Source organism: Mustela nigripes, chromosome 9 (assembly GCF_022355385.1).
Source record: "Mustela nigripes isolate SB6536 chromosome 9, MUSNIG.SB6536, whole genome shotgun sequence".
Classification (NCBI taxonomy): domain Eukaryota; kingdom Metazoa; phylum Chordata; class Mammalia; order Carnivora; family Mustelidae; genus Mustela; species Mustela nigripes.
Window position 1 is genome coordinate 85,138,522 of NC_081565.1, and position 22,995 is coordinate 85,161,516.

Sequence of the window (22,995 nt, forward strand, 5' to 3'; positions counted from 1 at the left end):
TGTGCCCACAAACACGGTTTTATGAGAGCACAGCCACACCCATTCGTTTGCGTGTCGTCTGTGGCTGCTTTCGAGCGACAGGACAGAACGGCTGAGACTGAGACCATATGGCCTGCAAAGCCTAAAGCAGGTCCTATCTGGCCGTTTGCAGAAAAAGTGTGCAGACCCCTGGAGTAGGGGATGGAAGGCCTGGCTCTCATTGGTACTTGAACTAAAAGCTAACAAAAAAATAAATAAATAAAAATATAAATATTTATAAACGTACACACACACACACATGCACAGTTAATTATAAAAGCAGGTACCTTTTTAACCTAACAAGTGGGTCAACAAATAAAACAGTGCTGGTCAGCTCCACTGAAGGCCTCATGTGTCCTTTTCTCCTGACCACAGTTAATCAGTACCTGGACCTTTGTGATAACGTGTTCCTTGTTGTTTGTGATACTTCTACCACCTAAGTTCTGTAAATGAGTCACACTTGCTCTTGAACGAACCACATATAAATAGAAGAACACCGTGCGTTTGCTTTTGTGTCTTGCTTCTTTTTCTCAGCCTAGTCCGTGAGACTCAGCTCTGAGAGTGTGTGTAACCACCTTTGCTGCCTGGCCTGTTGCTCTATGGCTTTAGCCTAGTCCATCTCTTCGTTTTACTGTCGCTGGTGGACAGCTGGGGTGTTTCCAGTTTGGGGCCAGTTGAGACGAGCCATGCTGTGAACACCTTGCGTCTGAACTGTCGCTGACTTACGCAGGAGTCTCTCTGGAGAGGGAGAGGAGTGGAATTGGTGGATTGTGGGCAACGTGTGTCTTCAATTCTACCAGTTAATGCCAAACTGTTTTCCTAAGACGCTGAGCCTGATCACATTCCCACCAGCTGCCTCCTTGTTGAGGGAGCAGAGAAGCTCCCTGAGTCTGTCAGTCAGTTCTCTTTCTATCTTTAAACTCTGAACCCCAGGGATCTGCTGCCTTCAACCCCCTCCTACCTTGAAGGGCCAGACAAGTTGAGGGAGACCCATCATCTCTACTGCTTCATAGCTTAGGTCTTAAAAAGGTAGCAAAAGACAGTCAATATCCCCAGAACGATCCTTGGGAGAACGTGATCTTTTCTAGGCTGATGGGCTTGGCTGATGGTCAGCCAGGTGTGAGGATGCCCTGACCACCCTCTCCCCCAACCTGATGGCACTGGCTCTGGTGATGGGAGCTGAGGAAGAAGGCTCATGGCAGCCGATCGGTCAGGAGGCCTTCCAGAGCCTGCATAGCGCACGGAGGGGGCAGCTGCCCCTTTCTCCTTCAGACAATCAAAGGACTTCAAAGATCGGGTTATCAGCTCCCAGGTAGCAGACATTTGTGTCTTTTTCTGCAGGGTTTTGGGAAAACAAGGCTTAGAAGGCCTGATCCCCGTTAACCAGCGGGGTTGTAATGCCCTCACCTGAGGGACCCAGCACTTAGCGACATTTCTGAGGCACAATGTAGCACAGCACTGAGAAGGCACGAATAAACCCCAAACCCTAGCACACATTTATCCAGTTTGTGAAGCGGATTAATAGAATAACCAATAAAACATGTATAAAAGCTTTAATTAAATCTGATGAAATAAAACTTCATGTTTTATTTATGGACACTCCCAACATGTAAAGGATTCGGGGACACATTCATTTTTACTGCCATTTTGTCCTCATATCTATAATTAAATCCAGGCGGCAGTTCTGGCCCAAAGCAATGCGGCATTTTAAAGCTGGCCCTGGACTTGCCCTCCCCCCCCATCTGCTTTTCATTATAATTACCATCCCAACAGGAAGGAGGCTTATGGTAAAACAAAACACAATAATCAAACAAACAAACAAAAAACAAACAACCCCCCCCCCAGGGTGTTCCCATTGTGTTTCAGGAGGCCAGGCTGAAGGAGCATTTCAGGCAGGTGGGCGGTTTTCTCCAGTTCCAGTTTTATTCTGTACCAAGGGCACAATCCCTTCATTTTACTTTTGACATTTAAAAAAAAAAAAAAAAAAGGACTTCATGAAACAAGACAAAATAACTTATGATTATACGAAACATAACTGTGACAAATCACAAAACTATACATATTAATAGAAAAAAAGTGTACCTAATTCTTTAAAAGATTTATGACAATAAGCACCAGATGTGCCCCGAAAGAAAAATCGGCCCCATATCCAGTATGATATATGCAGTTCATTTCTCTACGTGAGTGTATAGCCATGTACAAGAGTCTGTGTGATTTATGGAAACCAGATTTCCACTTTTCCCCCCCAAAGTGCTTTATGTCAGCAACATTACACAGGATGGTCTTCTGTCTGTACACAATAAATCTCGTCTTTTTTACATTCGCCATTTCTCCACTGACTGGTTTTTGGTGTTTTTTTTTTTTTTCTTTTGCTTTATCCATTGCAAGAAAAAAAGAAAGAAAAAGAAAAAAGTAACCGCAGAAATCCCGCACCACCAACAAAAAGTGCCATTCCAAAATGCTGCTAGAACACATCACAAACAGTCAAATAAAATACCAAATAATTAAACTGGACATTTACAGTCACTATTCCCGATACTTCAAGGTGACTTGAGTATCAAGGTTCTTGGGCGGGGGAGCTGGCCCTTTACCTCTGCTCTAACCTAGGAACGTGCCCGACAGCGGGGAATTTAAAAACAACACAACACCACCAATACTCCGCTCTATCAGTGGGTCCTCTGAAGGCCTTCTGTCTGCTTTTGAATCACCTATGCAACCTGGGGGAAATGGGGTTTAGTGAAGGGAGACACCCCATAGGACCAGTGCAATCCTTAATAATGTTTAGCAGCTGATGGGCGGCTAAATTACAGCTGACATTTTAAGGCGGTCCCTTTAGGGAATTAAGACGATGCTGCAAATGAAATGTCTCTCGATAGACTGATTTTTTTTTTTTTTTTTACTGTAATAGGATAATTGGCTTTGGGCTGTGTGTATTTTCGCAAGCACCAGTTTTGGTTTTGTTTTTTGTTGTTGTCGTTTTGTTTTTTTCAAAAAGGGGGAATGACAATCTCTCCTAGGATGTTTTTGAAAATGGCTGGTTATATACCAAGTAGAAAAGGGCCAGGAAATGGAAGGGAATTAATTTTTTGAAGCTTCTACTTTCACTACTGCACACACGATGATGAACGCATCTCTGAACCCTGTGCCATGTGAAAGCCAGCAAGGGACTCATCGGAAGGTCGGGTGAGATTCTGGAAGCGAAGACGGCCCGAGCCATCTCCAAGGAACCTGAACGTGTCAGGCCCTGAGAGCTGAGCTCAGAGCCGCAGCCACCAGGAAACACCGACAGCCACGTGAGGGGACACGAGCTTGCAGGCCGCACCGGGCCCCGCTTCCCGCGCACTCCCTCTGCTCACACCAGTGCCCTCCGGGCCGGTCTCCATTCCTGCTGAGGAAGGAGGCCCTGCAGGTGCAGCTCCCCTCAACGCCCCAAAAGCAGCAGTGAGGGGAGAGAGGGGCGGGGCTGCCACGAGGCCAGGGTCAGACCGACACTGGGGCAGAACATCTCCCCCAGCCAGAGAGGAAGTGACATCCAGAATGCCTGAGGCTTCATGCGATACAAAGCCACAAGGCAGGGCTCCCGCCACTGCAGTAAACCCCTGGCTCTTCTTTTTCCTCCTCGTCACACAAAATAGGAAGTACATTCTGAGCTCCTGAGACGCTTCCCTATTTAAGGCCCGGCACGTTTGTTGTCTAAGGCTACAGGAACTCGCCTCCCTTTCCAGGGGGGACACAGGACACACGAGGGTCGGCAACATTAGCATGCCCGTGTCCTGGTTTAGACCAAGGGGCAGAACCCACCGAGTCTGCAAGGACGCTGGCAGGCCACCCGCAGACTGGGAAGCCTGGGAGCCTTCCCTCGCAAAGCGGAGCAGGAGTTTTGTAAAGCAAGTGACCTCCCTCCTGTGCAACTCAGGACGCCTGCACGGTGGCCTTTCTCAGATCAGAGCTCACGAGTCCGAGGGAGTAGACTGACCGCGGGTCCTGGAAAAGCGGCCCCCAGGTGTGGCTTGTCAGTCCCCTCACTCTGTGGCACTCGGGGATCAGGTCCAGCCGTGCAGCCCGACTGCGACTTGCCTCTCGGGAGACAAAGGGTCCCCAGATCCCAAGTGTGACACCGCGCCGGTGAACCCTCCCTGGAGACTGTAATGATCTCAGGGGGGAAAAGAGCACTGTTTGATTTTATGAGAGGAAAGAAAATGAAATGTGACAGTCCTGGAGTATCAGGCTTTACCCCATGTCTTTGGGGATTGCCTACTTTTTAGGGCCTACGGGTCAGACTTTAGATCTTTTTAAGAGCTTTGTAAACACATCCCAGAAAGCGGCTCCCTACTCAGGGTTGCTATCAAACGACCAAGCGCTCTGGGAACATTCCAGGCCCTCGAATGAGAGTTTCAGGAAAAAAGTGAACGTCTTGCTTACCTTCCCTGAACTTTCCCTCTACCTGCCTCAGGGCGACCTTGCGAGGGCTGATCAGGCGAGGGCGGGTGGGCATGACTGAAGGCAGACGGGCAGGAGGTGAGGATAATGAGGAGGAGAGGACAGTGCGGGGGAGGGACAGACAGACGGGTGAGCAGGTGTCCGAAAGGAGGTGAGCAGAAGCTGTGCGCAATCACTGGACATCGGGCACCTCTAGTCTGGTTTTCTGAGAGAACCCACGATCTCAGCTCGGGGGGGGGCCCTGCTCTCCCATCTTCTACAGAGGACGACTCGGCACAGCGCCGAGCGGAGGCAATGGCACAAGCAGTAGAGCCATCTTTTCCGTGGAACGAGGTCTTCGAGGTGGAGTCCCTTTCTGCTACAGCCCCGGGGAGGGGGCTGGGCTCAGCCCGTGTCCCTCAGGTGGCTTTTGTGAAGTAGGAAACTACTGTCCCAGGCGGGGCCAGGACCAGCGACAGCGGTGGCAAAATGGACGTGACTGGGGTGATTACAAGAATTCTTTGTATCCAAAGAACAGACCACTATATATATATATATATAATTTTTTTTCCTTTAAAAGTAGACGTAAATAACAAGTCTTTAAAAAATAAAAGAACGAAGATAAGTTGCTGGAATATAAAAAAGTTGTAGTGCCTTTCAAAGGACTGTGCTTCACAGAACCTTCTTATTTTGCTTTTTGGAGAAATATTGCAAAGCAGTTGGTTAGCACGGGCATGGTGAGAGGAGAGAGGCAGCCGCTCCTGGGGCTGCCAGGCTGGGGCCGGGGCCAGGAACCGGGGCTGCTCCAGGAGCTGAGCCCACGCTGTGCTTTGGCGGCAGGTTCCCCTCGGTGCCTGGTTTCGCGGGAGCCAGCGGGGATGGTGAGCGGTGGGGGAGCAGTTCACTGTGCTTCTGGCAATCTGGCTTGTCCTTCCCTATGTGGAGTCTGGGCAAGGGTGGTCCCCAGACTGTGTGTGCACACACGCATCACTTCACTGGTGTCCTCTGAGCGGACAGCCGGAAGCCACAGGCGTCCGGGCGAGCGACTCTCGATTCCCTTTGAGAAGACAGTCCTGCTGGTCACCAGCAGGCCCAGAGAGAAGGCGCAGCAGCGGCAGACATTCCTGCGACGCCCGGCCCCGACCCGCCCTGCCTTCCAGAGGCACAGCTGTGAGTCTGCAGCCTCCGCGACGGGGAGGACATGCTCCCCACGCAGTCCACGAGGGCGGGAAAGGAACAGGCGACAAGCGACACAAAGGTTCTGGATGCCAGCGGGGGGCGGAGGCCAGGCGAGCGTTTAGCCTTCCGTATAGACAGAGGAGAGCTGGCTAGGACAGCGGTCCACGGCGCTGATCTGCAGGAACGTGGCGTCTTCGGGCCCGCTGCGAAGGGACTCCCCGAAGAGGCTCGAGGACGCCGAGGGCAGGTCATACACTGGAAGAGAAGGAACAGGAAGTTCAGCGGCGCATGCGTGCGCACGTGGCGCACGTGGCGCATGCGCGCTCGCGTCCGCCGGCGCCTGCGCGGGGAGGGAGGCGGCCTGGCCGGCGGGGGGCCAGAACGCGCCTCGGCACGGAACGCAGGCTGAGCAGAGGTGAAGTGTTGTCGGCCAGGGCGAGGAGGGCCTCAAAAAGGAGACGATGTTGAAGGTGAGTCATAAAGATGGGATTTCCACAGATGGAGAGGTAGGGAAAGAACGTTCTAAAAGGAGGAAACAGTGCAAAGACGGGGGTGGGGGTGGGGGGGCCCGGGCAGGTTCCGGGGCGGCGGGTGTCGGCAGACGCGTGAGGGCGGCAGCCTTTAGTGCTTCGGCCGCTGGAGATCATCTAAAGCGTTCAGGGAGGAAGGGGGCCTCGTTTGTGGTTCCCTTTGGGAAGGCCGTGCTCGGCGCGGCGCGGTCCAAGCGGGGCGGGACGGTGCACAGAGCTGTCCCGGGGAACTTGCTGGAAGGCTGTGGCTGTTGCCACGGCCCGGGGGGGGACACCACGGCGCCCCGCGCCTGGGCGGTGGGCGTGGCGCCGGAGAGGAACCCGAAGAGGAGACACCTCTCAGGGGTACAGTCAAGAGGACGGGGTGCGGCCCTGTGCCGGGCTGAGCCGTTTCCAGGCCGGACACGGCCACCCCACCCGTCTCACCTGCGAGTCTGGCGGAGTTTCTAGTCTCTGACAGCAACCCACCTGCAATGCCCGAGTGAGCGGAGAAGGCTCTGTGGAACACATCAAAGCCAGCCTGCCCCATGGGCGTGGGGGCCAGGCAGTCCTCGAAGGAAGGCGCCCCGCCGCAGGGGCTGCTGGGCAGCACGGTTCTCTGGGAGTCGGGGTACTGGGGCGGGCAGAATGTCTGCAGCTGCCCGTAAAATCCTGCAATGCAAGCACGGCCGTGAGTTCCCGCAGAGCCTAAGCCCCCAGTATCGCCCGGAGGTCGCCAGACCCCCACTCAGCCTGGCTTCAAGGTGACAAGATGCCTTCCCCTCTTAAGCCCACCTGTGAAATCTTTGCAGCGAGCATCTGAAATGCACTATTTGAGCAGAAGGCTCTTCTACCTTCAGGGGCAGGCAAAGCTTGTTGGCTTCTGACATTTTTATCTCCTGCTCCAGGAAGGGCAGCTGAAGGGCTTCTGACCTTCCCCACACGCTCTCAAGAGTCCTGGCGACTGCAAGGCTGACCTGCAGAGAACATGCTTGCCCCATCCTTCCCACCAGGTTTTGAGGTCTATCTTAACTTCCTTTATATTCTGTTCCGCTTTTCACATTTGGTAAAACCTGAAATACGCTCTTAACAAGGCCAACCCGGGGGAAAAAAAAAAAAAAAGCCGACATAGATCTATCTCTCCCTCTGTCCTTCTAACAGATAAGTTCGTACACATTTATATCCTTCTGATTGTTTTGAACAAGTACATAAAGTCCCATAGGATGGGATGTACTCTATTATTATTGCTGATCTTTGCAGTAATTGGGACAACTGGAGGTGAGGATATCATGTAATGAAGAAATATGAGGAAAGACTGCTTAATATCTGAAAATAATCATCAACGTTCTGCTGATTTTGTTTCATTGATCTCTTTCAATGTTTTTTCTTATGTGACGGAGGTTTCCTGGGGGGCTTTTGTGGTCCTTTTCCATAAGCCCTCTACACCTCCCAAGATACTTTACCTTTTCCTTCTTTTTCCTGGTCTCATGACACATTTAAGTCAATGGATTGTTTTCTTAGAGTATAATACGCTTTTACAAATCTAATAATGAAATCTTCACTTGATACTTTATTGAAGGGAGAGCTGCAGCTCACCATGTCTGTTTGCTCAACTGCAAAGCGTGACGGTCTGTTTCACTGGCTACTGTGAAGATTAAGGGATAAGAGAGACCATATGTAACATTTTAAGATTCTTCAAAGCATCAGTTATTACTGATATCACTACTCCGGGTAGCAAAAAAAAAAAAAAAAAAAGCAAAAAACCGTAAGGATTAGTAGAGACTGTGACCCATGGCTCATATTGATGGTTCATAATGATGGAGAACATAGGACTAATTCATGGACTGTGGCTCCCTAGTCCTATGTGCCTTACTCCACTAGAACTGCACCTTCTTCTTAACGATCAGTAGGTAGGGAAGGTGTTATCTGGGTTCTTTTTAGCTCTCTTGAAGTATAACCAGGGCACACCGACATATCCAGCCTACTGTGCTCATCACCTTTCTCATTTCTGGCTAGTGTTCTCAAGATGGCCTGTATAAACGTTCACATCACCCTTGGCCAGGAAGCCTGTACTGTGGCTGCTGGGGACATCACAGTAACTGCTCCAAAGGAGACAGTCTGGCTCTCTAGGAGCTTGTGATCCAAGACGGAGGGACCCATGAGGAATTATGCATGGAGCACTCTCGCAGAAAATGAAATAATATCCTTTCAAAGCAGACCGTAGAATACTTTATAAAGAATCTGGAGAAAAGTGCACGTAAGGTTTGGGGGGAAGATTAAAAGCATGTATAGCAGTATAGACTAGAAAAATACTTGGGAGCATACCATGCCAAGGCAAGAGAAGAAAGAATGGGAAACCATTGGCCCTTCTCTGTTGGATCCCCAAAGGGTTCTGTGTGATCTTGACAGACAGATGGAAAAAGGACCCAACCAGACCACCTGAAGACACAGATAACTGATCAACTAATATGGACCAACTCGAGCCTGTAGCCAACAAAGAAATACAATCAAGACAATAATACAATACCACATTCTACCTATCACATTAGCAGAGATTTCAGGAAATCATTCGCGGTGCTGGTGTGAGAATGACAAAGTCACTTCTGTCCAGTGTTGCAAGACACTGTGAGAGACAATCTTCTTGGAAAACCACTGGACACCTGTATCTAGAGCCTGAAAGGTGTTCACATTCATACCCCTGAACCTGGGGATTTTACTTCTGAGGAGGTATTCTCAGGGTCTGTTCCAAAGAACAGAAGAAATTCTGTATGGACATGGTCATGACTGTGCTAGTTGTTAGAACAGAAAACCAAAGAGCTAAATGGGCAACCGTAAGGGAACGGTTCAGCAGAGTGGTACATTTACATGATGGGAATATTAAGTAGGCACTAAAACATCTACAAGGAGTTTTTTACAGCATGGAAAGACCATTATATAAGGTTCAGAAGAAAACAAAAACATGCAAAACTGAATATAGAGACTGGGCACAGACAAAAAAAAAAAAAAGTCTTTCTTTTTTTAGAGAAGGGGAGAAAGAGAAAAAACACAGGAGTGGTGGGAAGGGGGAGAGGGAGAGAGAGAGTATGGAGGGACAGAAGGGGTGGGAGAGAGAGAATCTTAAGCAGGCTCCCAGCATGGAGCTTGTGTGGGGCTTGATCTCAAGACCCGAGATCACCACCTGAGCCAAAATCAAAAGTCGGATGCCAGGCCAATTGAGCTGCCCAGGCACCCTGGCAAGACAACCTTTCTATGGTTGTCTTTAGGCTGTTTTTTTGATTTTATATTTTTCTGAGTTTGAATAGAGGTGAAGATCATACTGGAGCCAGACTTCCTAAGTTCAAGTCCTAGCTTAACTACTTACCCACTGTGTAACCTTACTGAATTACTTAGCCTCTTGGTGTCTATCTCCTAATAGGTGAAATGGGGCTAAAAGTAGTACTTATACTTCATGGAGTTATTATGAAGATTAAATGAGTTAATATTTACATATTTTAGAATATGATTTGATAATATAATTATATAGTTAATACTTACCTATTTTATTTTATATAATACATGTGTTTGTTAAATAAAATTAAAGTGACATTTTGTAACAACTTGTCCTCAAAAACTAAAAAACCTCTAGTTATTAAGAGAAATAAAATTTTCAAAAGGGCAATAAGTAAGTTCTTCCATCATAACCCAGTGTGAGAATGGACACAGCAGCAGGCATGAGGCACACACCCACTTCCCAGGCAAAATTCTCTGGAACATTCTTGTCCCTGTGGGGGCCTGAGCTGTATGTATCTTGCCCCTATTGGTTCCTAGATCCTGCACTAATCGATGCGTATCTTGGTTTCTTCACTTACCTTGTGTAGCAACAATTATGAGTGGTTTGAAGGAACCTGGGATGGGTGGTTTCGTGATGTGGGAGGTTCCCTGGACTGGTCTTGAATTTGGGTACCTGGTGGCCAGGCACAAATACCAGGAGGAAAACATGACCATGAACCACCATGGTTGGTTTATTAGAACATAATGTCTCCTCACTGAGGAGAAGAGACGACATTTGCTATTTCTATCACTCTGCTGGCTCAGATCAGATTCGTCACCCATCAATTCCCCGACAGCATTCCTCAGAGTGCTGTTACCCTTCCAAGAAGAGAAGCCATTTCTCACTGAACTCCCACAACTCCCCAAATAGGGACGTTAATCATTCAGGTATGTCAGGTACACGCATAGAGACCTTCTTGGCTTTTTGTGAAAACCATTTCTCTCTCTTCTCTTCTGCTTCTAAGAGGGCAGGAAGGTTACCTGGTTTCAACCTCCATCAGTGTTCTTATGTGAAGAACACTGTGTGTAAGTACAGAAGGTCTGTCATGACACCAGGTGCCATCCCCTAGACTTCCCCTCCGCCTGGATCAGTGTGAGAAGGCAGAGTGGACTATAATTCTTGCCCGCCACTATGTTGGCTGACACAAGAAGCGGCTGAAACCAGAAAGGGACCGCGAGCATGTTGGATCACTCTCACAGCCAACTCTGGGAAAGAAAATCCTCTTTATTAAATCCCTCCCTCCCAGAAGCCAGGCACTGGAGATGCCAAGTGTACTGGTGTGAATGGCTGTGGTCAAATCAAAGGGCTTTAACAGACCCTCTTCCCAGTGCGATTTCCATAAAACTAAGGAAATTTTTAAAAATTCCACTAGGGTCTTGCCACACACACAACTCCCCAGAAGGCTTAACCCATTTTCCAATGAATGGCTCCTGTATTCCAGCTGTTGGATTTCTTGTAGTGAATTTGGATGAAACTCTACCTCTCGACCAAAAGCAAAATGAGGCAAGATGTTAGCACATTTTGTGGGCGTAATGCATAAGAGTGATGGCAAGGTCAGCTAATCTGTCAGTCGGTCCGTCCGTCCATCCATCGATAATGATCAGGGGCTGACCAAGGTGCTGTTGGGGAAACCAAGAAACAGGATAATACCTTGTCCTCAAGGACTGGCAATGCAGTTGGAGCAAGAGCACACAGTTACAACAGCGTAAGGACACACACAGACCTCCACATGGGCAATAATTCCTTTGGCTGTCACCTTCCATTATAAAACCACCCCTCCCCCATTTTACACGTCCTTCTGCCTCCAAAAATGGCAGGGGTGGGGGAGGGAAGAATCTACAGATAACACTGGGTCTACCCAGACTGCAGGGTCATTCCTCCTCTTGTCAATTTTGGGAATTTTTTTTCCCTTTTAAAACCACACCTGTTTTATTATATGTATATATTTTTTAAAAGTTTGGGAATTAATTGTACCACCCAGAACATGTAGAATAGTATAAACAAAGAAGGGAAAAACTTTTTTTTATCTCCACATTCAGATAGGGCCAGATCCATTATCAGAACTGGAATGTTCTATGTATTGCCAGGTCTTCTGTTTTCCCCCGTAACGTTCTCTATGCTCTTCATGCATCATTGACCTTCATTCTTAAAGAAACCTTCCTGTCTTGTCCCATGGGGTCACTGATCCTCTGTGACCACGGGTTCGATCAGGAGTCCACAGTCACTCCTGCTGCGGGGCTCCCCCCCAAGCTGGTGTGGGTCTCCTTCCCGAAGTGGAAGGGGGTCGGGGACATCCGAGGAGAAAGGAACTTGACTGTGGTAGCAGAAGTGTGTTCTCTAGGGTGGCACTGCCCCACAGAACTCTCTTCGATGAGGGAGAGGCTCGCTGTCTCCGTCTGTCTGTCTTGCTGTCGGTACAGGAGCTGCGTGTGTGTCTGAGCCTTCGCGGTGCAGCTGGTGCAGTGGAGGGATGGGTTCTTTCACTTTAATTCATTTTAATTGATTAAAACTTAAGTAGCCACGTGGGGCTCATGGCTCCTGTCCTGGACAATGGGCTCTTGGGCCGTCTGCCTTCCCAGCCTTACCAGACCTTGTTTCAGAAATATTTCTGGCTAAATTCCTGAAGGAAAAACACACGACCCACCATGAAGGGCTTAAATAAAAGCAGACAACAATTCTTAGACTCATGGCCTCCAAGATAGGAAATATATTAGACTCTTGGTTGCATTTATCTTTTCCTTAAAAATCTACCACTCCAATCTTGGTGGAGAAAACCAGAATATACCTACATCAGTAAGCAAACAACAGTCACCCAGCTTGCAACCCTCCAGAGGGCTGATGAGTGACCCCTGGGAGCATTTCAGCACTCCTGAAGGAGCGAGCCATATTCCCTTCTGGAAGCAGGAGAAGGAAAAGGAAACAAGTCGCACACTTTCTGTGGGCTGTGGGCCTAGCTTGCTGGGCTCCTGGGAGGGGGACAAGCCCAGTCCTGTCTCCAGCGGCCCTACCACATGATGGAGTCAAGTCCAACACCATGGTTTGACCCAACTGTTCGTCCCCGTGGACTGGAAGAAGCCTACACCTTGTCAGCATTGTGTTGGGGGCCTGTGTGCTCCCTGCGTCTGCTGAGGTAGCAGATGGCTTTGCAAAACAGAATTCTCATTTTCCTTTAACATGAGGCTGGGAACCACCACGGAGCTCTGGGCACCAGGAAAAGCGCTGGATGGACAGTGTGGCAGAATCAAAGACTGCCCTGTGTCTGTGGTGAGCTCTGCCCGGACCACGATGACAGCTTAGAGAGGCAGGCAGCCTGCAGGGGAGCCCTTCACAGGCAACAGCGTGCTTCCCCAGAACTACTTCCCCAACCAGGTATGGCCTGAGCAGGCTTGGCAGAGTCCTTTGTGAGTCTTCTCAAAAACCATGCCAAAGGCCATCATTTCCCAGCCTCCTTGATCCCTTCGGATGGGAAAACCCTTCTACTTCTGTGTGACCCGGGGAGAGCCTTTCAGTAGTCAGGCCAAGCAAGGCCAAGGTAAGCCACGGCCAGGCCTCAGGATCCAGCTGCTTCCTTGACCTTCCAGAAGGAACGTGGATTACTGTGTGTTCTTGCCCCGTTGCTGTATTTTTGTAAAGTGAGGGGCTCACAGTACCTGCTTGGTCAGCAGATGAAAGTAGTTAAGGGTGCAGGTTCAAGAGGACTGACAGAGAAGACCTACGGGAAGCGCGGAGCATACGCCTGGCACACAGCTCGTGCTCTCCAAATGCTCCTTTTTCCTTTTCTTCTAGGAGCACAGGCATTTCCAGTTCTATACTTTTGTTCACTCAACGACTATCTACTAAGCACCCAAGTGCTGGAGACACACGGTGGATAAGACACAATGAGTACCTTCTGGAGCTGATGTTTTATTTTTTATTTGAAATATTTTATTTATTTGTCAGAGAGAGCGAGCGAGCACAAGCAGGGGGAGCGGCAGGCAGAGGGAGAAGCAGGCTCCCCACTGAGTAGAGAGCCTGATGCAGGACTCGATCCCAGGGCTCTGGAATCATGACCTGAGCCGAAGTCAGCAGACGCTTAACTGACTGAGCCAGCCAGGCGTCCCTGGAGTATATTGATATTTTAGTGAGAAAGAAAGAGAAACATGTACACGAGAAACCTGGGAATATGGTTTTATACCCTACATGACATATAAAGGACACTTTCTTTCAGGGACCCGTTGAGTCCGACTCTGCTGCAGCACATGTTCAAGGCAGGAGGAGGGAAAGGCAACAGACGAGAGAGAGGTTGGCTGCTGACAGCGGTTCCCTCTGTTGGCCCTGGCTCGTGGTGGCGGGTACAGCGGGGGGGCATCTGCCCCGCAGCTCTGCTGAGGACCAGCCCCGACAGACTCTTTTCCCACCAGCCGCTCTGATCCCCTGGTGCCCGGGGGGACACGCAGATACCAGAGGCGCAGGAAGAACTGGCTGTGCCCAGCTTTTCGGTGGTACAGTTGTTTGCTAGCCAAATGGAAGGAAGGATATATATTTATGAGCTTTATGACTCTAATTATTTTTCCACAGAGACTATAATTTTGTGGGTTACTTTAGGAAATGTAGAGGGTTGGGGCCTTTTTTTTTTTTTTTTTTTTTTTTTTTGGCCTCTGTCCTATAATTGCTGCACAAGCAGGGGTTCATCTGGGTGAACCTGGGTGAACCTAGGTGATGAACAGGGCAGGGGGCAACCCATTCAGAGAGCCCAGGGACAGACAGAGTAGACACATGACACCGCTCCCCTAATTTCTCCTTCTCCAACACTTACGGCTCTTTGCACTGATTCCTTCCTACTCTCTGGGGATCCTGGAGCTGCCCCCATGAATACCTTCTGTAAGCCCCGGCACAAGGCCACTAGGGGAAGAGAGGAAGACACAGGTCAGCCTCTGCTAACGCCCCCGAAGGACACCAGCATGTGGTCTTTGGCACTTGACTTCAGGGCAGACTCCACGCACTCCAGCCTTACTCAGAGGTAGGCCTGGTGAATCACACGCTTACTATGCACACGATGCCTTCGTATGAGAAAACCTGCAGGATTTCTTCTTAGGGGCCTCCTAATAGTCCTGCCTTGCAAGCAGGCGATTCAAACAACTATTCCCATTATAGAGACAGAGAGATGGAAGCAGAGATCAGCTCCGTTCCCTGCCTCTGCAACCAGCACTGGGCTTAGACGACACCATACAAAGGAAAGTGGAAAACTCGCATGACCGTTTTAATATTGCCAAACGTCAGATTTTTGAAATCATTCAAGGACCTAGCCTTTATCTTAGAACAAATGGACAGAAGAACTAAAACAGCCCACTACATAAGTTCCTGCTGGTTCGGAGCATTCTCCTTCACAGTCCCCTTGTTGGGCATTTTTGTGGAACACTCTGGTTGGTGTTACGCTAACCGCTCAGGGAATTCTGTCAGAAGGAAGGAAAGGGACTAATATTTATTTAGTCCAAGTCAGGCACCGTCCTACATGTTTCATACAGAAAATCTTCATCCTTACAACAACTTTTGAGGTAAGCGGTTTTGTCCCCAGTTTATAGACAAAGAAGCAGAGAAGTTAAAATCACTTACCCAAATCCTCAGAGCTACCCAGGGTCAGAGCTAGGACTCAAACCCTGGTTTGTTTGGTGACAGAGTTCATACAGAGTCCTAGGGCTTGAGCTCATGGACCAAATCATTTTAAACACAGTTTTCCATTTCTGTTGAGGTCCCTTACGGTCAAGATCAGAGGCAATTTACTGACATTGGACCAGTATTTCATAATGTACTAGCACTTTCATTAGGGAGAAAAGCATTGAATTAATGAAAAGAAATCAATAAAATCACCTAACTGCTAAAAAATTCTAAAAACCCTCAAAAGTAGAAACGGGCATTTTAGACATTTGCTTTGGCCAGTTTTCTGATTTAGCCACTATTTTATTTCTGTCCCTTGCACGAACAACTTGGATCTGGGTTTGAATCCTGGATGACCCATTAAGCAACGCTGTTAATTTAGCCAGTTTGGACAAATTATTTTCCTGCTTGAGCCTCGTTATCTTTTAAAATAACACCTATTTTATAAGGTTATGGAAAGCACTATCCATGCATGTGTTTAAAAAGCATATATCATATTCCGTGGCAGGTAGGAGGCCCTGCGTAAATAGAACAATTATTATGGCCATGACATGAGCTCAGAAGTATTTCTAGATTCTGTATAATGTGCACGCAATTCCTCAGCAATGTTTTCCTCTCATAACCCACCACCCTCGAGTACAACATGATACTGCTTTTCAACGTGCAATCTCCACCATTCGCTTGTCCTTGCTTGGCTCCTGGTCACGGCCAACACCACCCTCCAGGTCTTCATCTAGCAAGAACTCTCTTCAGACTCCTCCCTAGAGGCCGTGGAGACACGGGCTCTTCATTTTGATACAGAGTCTATAAACGGGGAAGCTGCAGGAAGGCTCACAGACTGTGTGAGGAAGACAGATTTTTCTCTGGGCTGAGAACTGAACCAGCTTGCACAGCGCTCAAGCTATTTACGACTGACATTTAAGCATCTACTGTACTGAGAAAGAGGAAAATAATGGAAATAATAACCCTTACAGTTCCACGTGGACCCATTCCTCTTGAAGGAGACCGGTGACGGTGGCTCAGAAATCAACCACCGGAGCAACTGCCCGATCCCCTTGCCCTTGGGCAGGGGGGCTGCCGCACGAGCCCACCTGGATCCAAGAAGGGCGCCGTTTTCATCGGGAGCATCTGCGGCCGGGTGGTGGGCCACAGTGAGACGCGAGCGACAGTCAGTGCTCTCCTCGGCTTGTGCCCCTCGGAGCCCCTCGGCGGGCTTCACGAGCTGCTGAGGCGTTTGGTACCATGAGCCACACTCTTGCCCTTGGCCTTGTTTCCAGGGCCAGGCTGGGGGAGAGGGAGAGGGTCTGCTAGCATGTCTGCAAAGGGTCCCACAAGGGGCTGGGAGTGGGCAGGGCCTGCTACTGACTCGGACAAAAGGGAAACGCGCCACAGCAGAGCGAGAGGGAGGGCAGGCGTACAACACTCCTGGTTCAGAGATGTAATCCATTTTCATTTAAATATCCTCAACCCACCCAAACCCCGACCGTGTGGTGGCCTATGGCTTCCAAATTCTCAAAGCGGTAAGCTGCCAAAGTAAACTAATTGCAATGTGTCTTAGTAATTGCCACGTGTGGGTAATCGGCACTTATAGTAAAATGGTTCAGTGAATCCGGACGGTGATAATGAAACACTTGGAAATGACATAAAATAAAAACACTCAAAACCAGAAGACCCAAAGAGCCTGAAATGGGTCAGAAAGCCTGGCTTTGCTGCCTACCGGCTGTGTGGCCTTGAGGAAAGCACAGCCTCTCTGAGCCTCTGAGTCCCCACATCTAACAGGGGGATGATTATACTCACGGGGCAGCATAATCTTCACGGCGGGAAGGGAAAGCAGCAGAGCTAGTGAACAGATGGGGTTCACAGCCCCGTCGCTCACCCCAACACCCGCCTGTGACTCAAACATCCCGGACACGTGCGAGGCCCAGAACAGAGGGTTCGGGATCTGGCCATTCTGGATCTGACGGTCGTGTGAGGTGACATCATACTGAAGTGGCCACTGCTTGGGGTTGGTAAGGAGGAGCTGGGAATTTCTCTCTGAGCAGGCTCCGCCCACTGAGTGGGATCACGTGGGTCACATGCAAATACTTGGCAAATGGTAAAGCCCAGGGCAGACTCCGGCTCCTGCTGCCTGATCACAAGCCTGGTGCCGCAAGTCCTCCTTCCTTCCCTGAGTCCAGACCTGTGCCTGACCCGGATGAGGACAGCTCTCTGCCCCACAAAGCTCACGCCAGCTCACTCGGGGCTATTTGGGCGTGGAGCAGAACAAGGAATGAAGGACAAAGAATGAAGATTTAATTCTGGGTGCCCTTGGCCTTCCAAGCAAGCTCTGCTGTAAGACAGATCTGGCAGGGAAGAGGAGCCCAGACAGAGATGAAAAGAAGGGCTGCGGCCCCCGCACTGGGATCTAGGAGAGCCATTCTGGTCTTGATAGTTTTCAGGTTGTCCTATATTTACAGAACTTCCTCAGGAAGTAAAGGAAGAAGGAAGCTGGAAAGTATTTACTTTCTCCACCACTGGCCAATTGCTTCTTTTGGATTCTCTCTGATTGGAGCAGCATGGCAAGGGCACACTGAGTCCTACACTTGGGGTCTAGGCCAGTGGCTCTGAGAGTGGGAGCTCCAGCATCAGCTCCAGCTCGGCTCTGGGCAGACTTAGCGAATCAGAAGGTCTGGGTGAATGGCCTGGAAATCTTCATGTTGAACAAGGTATTTCTTACGCTAAAGACTGAGAGGTTCTAAGGACATCTTCAGAGCATTTTTTTTTTAAAGATTTTATTTATTTATTTGACAGAGATCACAAGTAGGCAGAGAGGCAGGCAGAGAGAGAGGAGGAAGCAGGCTCCCTGAGGAGCAAAGAGCCCAATGTGGGACTTGATTCCACGACCCTGGAATCATGACCTGAGCCGAAGGCAGAGGCTTTAACCCACTGAGCCACCCAGGTGCCCCGAGCATTTTTAATCTTTAGAAAGTTTTCCAAATGAAAGACCAACAGGAAAACACAAATAGCTCTGATTTCATTTGAAATGGAGGAAGAGAGTGCTTCTGATGGGTCTCTCTTCTGCTCTGCTGCTCCCCGGCCTTTCTGCTGGACTCTGAAGATTGCAGGGATAAAGAAATGATGACCGTCCTCAAGTGACTTTAGATTATATTCTCAGCAGATATGGATTAAGCTGGACTCCTTCTCCACCCCAATGCCCTTCCTGCCCATTTAAGTTCTTGGTCAAGGTGAAATCATGGGACCTCATTTGCCAAGCCAAGAAGGCTTGGTCATACTGTGGGCCTCATAGTGAACTTGTGACCCCGACTTCTGTTGTCCAGCTGTAACCAGATCCCCAAATATATCTGGTCCACTAACTAGGTGACTTCTGGCTTGTATGAAACCAAGTCTGTGATTATACAATTTTCCAGCACTCAAATCTAAGAGTGGGCAAGTTCCCAGCAACCAGATGGAAGGGGGTGACACGGATCCTGGAATCCAGTGACATCCTTAAGGTTTTGTAAATGGAACATCCACTGTGCCATCTCAAACCCAATGACATATATTACTCTACTGTTTTCCTGCAAGCCCAGATTTCATCTCAACTTAACATTCTAGACAGTAGATTTGGGGGAGGCCTAATTGTACACAACAGGAACCTTACTATGAGGGCCAAGGTTCAGGAGATACACTCAAGCCAATGGCACCAGTGTGAGATGGGGCCCCCTTTTCACCACGTGGGGGTGCTCTGATCGATGTATATAGTCTGCAGGGTCCTTCCTTTCTTGATTCACCTCATCCTGCTGTACACTTAAGTCCTAAACTTTAAGAATGTATTAAACATCTAAAAACTTGCCAGGTGCTACAAAGAATAAATAGGTGGGATGATTCCAGGCCTACACATGGACTGTGAGGACTATTCTCTCACTGTTGAGTTCTAAGGTCTTGCTTGCCAAAAATCACTGCTTAGGTATAAGCCCAGGACAGGCAGGACTTGTGTCTGTTTTCTCTCCTGGTAGAGCCTTCACACCGCAAACGGAACCTGGAAAGTAACAGGAGCCACGCACTGGAGAATGGAGAATGAATGAGTGAGTGACACCCACAGCTAAAGCCTTTGGTGAAAATGCTGATCAGGAGAGGGACTGCAACTAAGTTCAAAGATTCTGATCTATGAGCCTTCTATACCATAGCCTATCGGCGTGACTTCCTGTTCTAACATGGATTTTTTTTTTTTTTTTAAATGCAGGAGGAAACAAAGATAATCAAGATATGATCAGCCTGGTCCAGGTGACCTGGAGAATTTTGCTGCTCCAAGCAACCCTTTTCTGTTGGGTGCCAGAGAGGCTACGAACCTGAATGGGAAAAAGAGCGGGCAGAGAAATTAGGTAACTTGACCCAGTCACAGAACGCCCTGAGCTCTTTTAGGAAACTATTCCAAAAGGAATTTGATCAACTACTCTGAGTTCCATCTCTAAATCAGGGCAGAAATATATTTCCAACTCTCTTCACAAAATTATGATGAGAATTCAGGTATTCATCCAATAATATCTTGCTGATCAGTTCCATTATATTTACCAGGTACTGATAAAACTCATATACCTAGGAGTAATTTATAAGACCTACTTTGTAATATAAATGTAGGTACTCTCATTGACCTCACCGGTATTGATATAAACGATGCACCAGCCCAGATCGACAGGTACAAAAGACCCCGGGTAAGTACACGGCCAATTCAGATCTCTGGAATCATTTTGCCATAATGATGAGAAAATTTAAGAATTTGAAGAAGAAGTTGTGCTTTGGGATGTGTGATATGAGACTGGCTTTGGTGGGGGAATATAGTGGGTGAAGGGCTGGTGGTTACACTTAAATGATCTAGAAAAATGCCTGAGAGCTTTTACCGTGTGGCTGCATCTTAAAAGATCTAGTTCTTTAAGACCTTGCAAGAGAATGAAATGGAGAGTTTAGTCAGAACAATCTGGCTGGCGAGGGACATTTTCTATAATCAGTAAGGGCACTCACATTGTAAGTTAACCAACTAGAAATTCTAAGGAACTGGCTTTGTTTTGCAACATAGTCTGAGCCCAGATGATCTGAATGAACACAGATCAAGGCAGTTCTGTCGTTTCGTTGTTGTTGTTTTGTTTTGCTAACACAGTGGCTTCATTACTGGTCACCCATCTGTTCCTGATGTTGGGTGCCTCCCCCCTTTATTTTAAGGAAATGCCACCCATAGTTATTCACATTTTTTCTTCTAAGCCATCAACTGCTAATCACAACTACAAGGACAATTCCAACTAGAAATACAAGAATCACAAGACACAGATTGCCATTGATATGTTCAGCCTTCAAGAGTCCAACTAAGCAGCCTGTAAGACAGACATACAAGAAGATATTTATCTTGATTTGAAGTGCTCCATTCATTAGAGGCTAAACTTCATGAGTTTCAGATAGAAGACTGAACATTTGCTTCTGGAAAAAAAAATGTCATCAATTCCCCCCAAAGAATGAAAAAGCACTAAATCTGTAATAATGTTCATCAACCACTTTTCTATAAATGTTTTTAAGTTAGCTGACAGAGAAGTCACAATAGTCAATGAAATAGAAATTTTCTGGGTATTTCCCTTCTCTTCGATACATTTTTGGGTTCCAATTAGGAAAACAAAGTGTCATGCTGCAAGCAACACAGCCTGGCAAGGGGAAAGAGCTAGCAAACTGCTCAGTAAGTATGGTACCCGCCCAAGCAGCAGGTGCAGCACTCCAGCCCTGTTAATATCAATCTACCTTTAGAGCTCGATACTAACATGAAAGAGGCTGAATGACATTACTAACCAAAGGAAGATGTGAAACAACCTTGCTGCACATGCTGGCAGGACTAAAATGATTGACCGTGCCTAGGGCGGGTCATGGACACTCCACTCTGTTGCCGAGTCTACACTGGCACAGTCTTCCTAAGGGATCAATGGCAGGACCTACCCAACTTTAAAATATGCATATCCGATAATCTGGCAATTTTTCTTCCAGAAATAATTCCTGAAGAAAGTCCACAAAGAGATACAGATGTGTGTGAGGGTGTTTGTGTAAGCACTCATGTGTGCATAAAGAGATTTAATATAGAATTAATAAAATCAAAGAAGTGTCTATCAGCAGGGGGATGATTTTAAAAAATGACATGTTCCTGGAGGTACTACTATACATCTTTTCTTTTTTTAAAGAGGCTGATCTCTAGACCTTTACCTAGAAAGCAGAAGCATATATAAATTTTAAAAAAAAAAGGTAAGTCATAAAATAAAATGCAGAATATGAGCTCATTTTTACAACAGGGCATGTGTGTATATATGTATATACATGTAAGTATATGTATGCACACACACACACACACATTTCATTTCTATAAACATCTAAAAAGTCACTAATAGTCTTGGGGCACCTGGGTGGCTCAGTTGGTTGAGTACCTGCCTTTAGCTCAGGTCACAATCCCAGGTCCCTCGGATTAAGCCCCGCAATGGGCTCTTTGCTTGTAGGGGAGCCTGCTTCTCCCTCTCCTGCTCCCTTTGTGCTCTCGCTCTCTCTCAAATAAATAAATAAAACCTTTTTTTTAAGTTATTAATAGTCTTAATTGTCATTACCTTTCATCAGTGCTGAAAACAACTTAAATTCTTTATAAGCCTAAGTACACTAAGCATTAAAAAAAAAAAAAAAAAAAGAACAGGTAAATTTTCCTTTTCTAATTAAAAAAATCAGTGAGAATTTTCAAACTGTGTTGTAAAGACTGTGCCACGAGTCCAATAGCCCAGATTTGATAGTAATCTGGCTTCCAACAGTTACTCTGGCATGCATGTGTTTGAGAGGCACATGGCGCACGTGAAGTTATGATACACACACACACACACACTGTATTGGGGCAGTCTCACTGGGGACAACGAGAGAGAGAGAGCGCCCCCTTCCCTAGAAAGGCATATCCAGTGGTTGAGAGTACAGACTCTTGTCAGATGATCCTGCGTGTGCTCTCCAACTCCACCATCATTTGGAGCATAAGAAATCTAGGGTAAGTTACTGAACGTTTCAGTGTTTCAGGTTCCTCATCTGTAGCATGGGAGTAAACGATGTCTTCTTGATAGTGTTGTCATGTGATCAGTGAGAAAGGGCACTGCAGGCATTCACCACCCTGCCTGATGCAGAAGACATGAGATCGATTGGTCAGTGGGAAACCACGGTCTCATGGACCACAGTCCCTATACTACCTGCAGAATTTTAGCCCCGGAAGGGACCTCATCATTAATAGTTCCACACTTCCGGGGCACCTGGGTAGCTCATTGGGTTAAAGGCTCTGCCTTCAGCTCAGGTCATGAATCCAGGATCCTGGGATAGAGTCCCGCATTGGGCTCTCTGCTCTACGGGGAGCCTGCTTCCCCCTCTCTCTCTGCCTGCCTCTCTGCCTACTTGTGATCCCTATCTGTCAACTAAATAGATAAGCTCTTTAAAAAAAAAAAAAATAGTTCCACACTTCCACATTTCACAAACAGAATTCCCAAGCAACTAAACACTTCCATGATCCTGGGTCTATAGGTGCCATCACAAAGGAGAACGAATGTGGGACTGGGGCCAGACTGTTCCTCAAACCAACTCAGACGTTCGCTAGGTGTGTGACCTGGGGCAGGGTGCTTCATCTTGCAGCCTTGCATGGAGGCCGGGTATGCTGGTAATTTTACTAATGTTATTTTGAGGATCTAACACCACCAGTGGGTGTATCCAGAGCACCCAGCATCTGGAACATGGAAGTAAAAATAACAACATGAACAACCAGGTCTAATTTACTGAGCATCTACTACAGGCTATGTATTGTCTCTCATTCTTATATCAACTCTGAAAGACAGGTGTTACCATCTCCCGAGTAAGAGCCAGGAAACTGCAATTCAGGGCACCGCATGACTTGTCAATAGGATTCCA

General features: G+C 47.8%; 1 protein-coding gene across 4 annotated transcripts in view; it reads right to left on the reverse strand.

Annotated features, from left to right (window-relative positions):
- Window positions 1–1,554: 1,554 nt before the first annotated feature.
- Window positions 1,555–22,995, reverse strand: part of GLIS3 (GLIS family zinc finger 3) — a 438,277-nt gene continuing 416,836 nt past the window's right edge. For all 4 annotated transcript variants that reach the window (XM_059411957.1, XM_059411960.1, XM_059411958.1 and 1 more), the window contains 2 exons: window positions 6,615–6,797; window positions 1,555–5,871 (listed from right to left, as the gene is read on the reverse strand). In XM_059411957.1, the coding sequence (XP_059267940.1) occupies window positions 5,735–5,871; window positions 6,615–6,797 (320 nt within the window). In that variant the 3' untranslated portion in view covers window positions 1,555–5,734. The remainder of the gene's footprint in view (window positions 5,872–6,614; window positions 6,798–22,995) is intronic.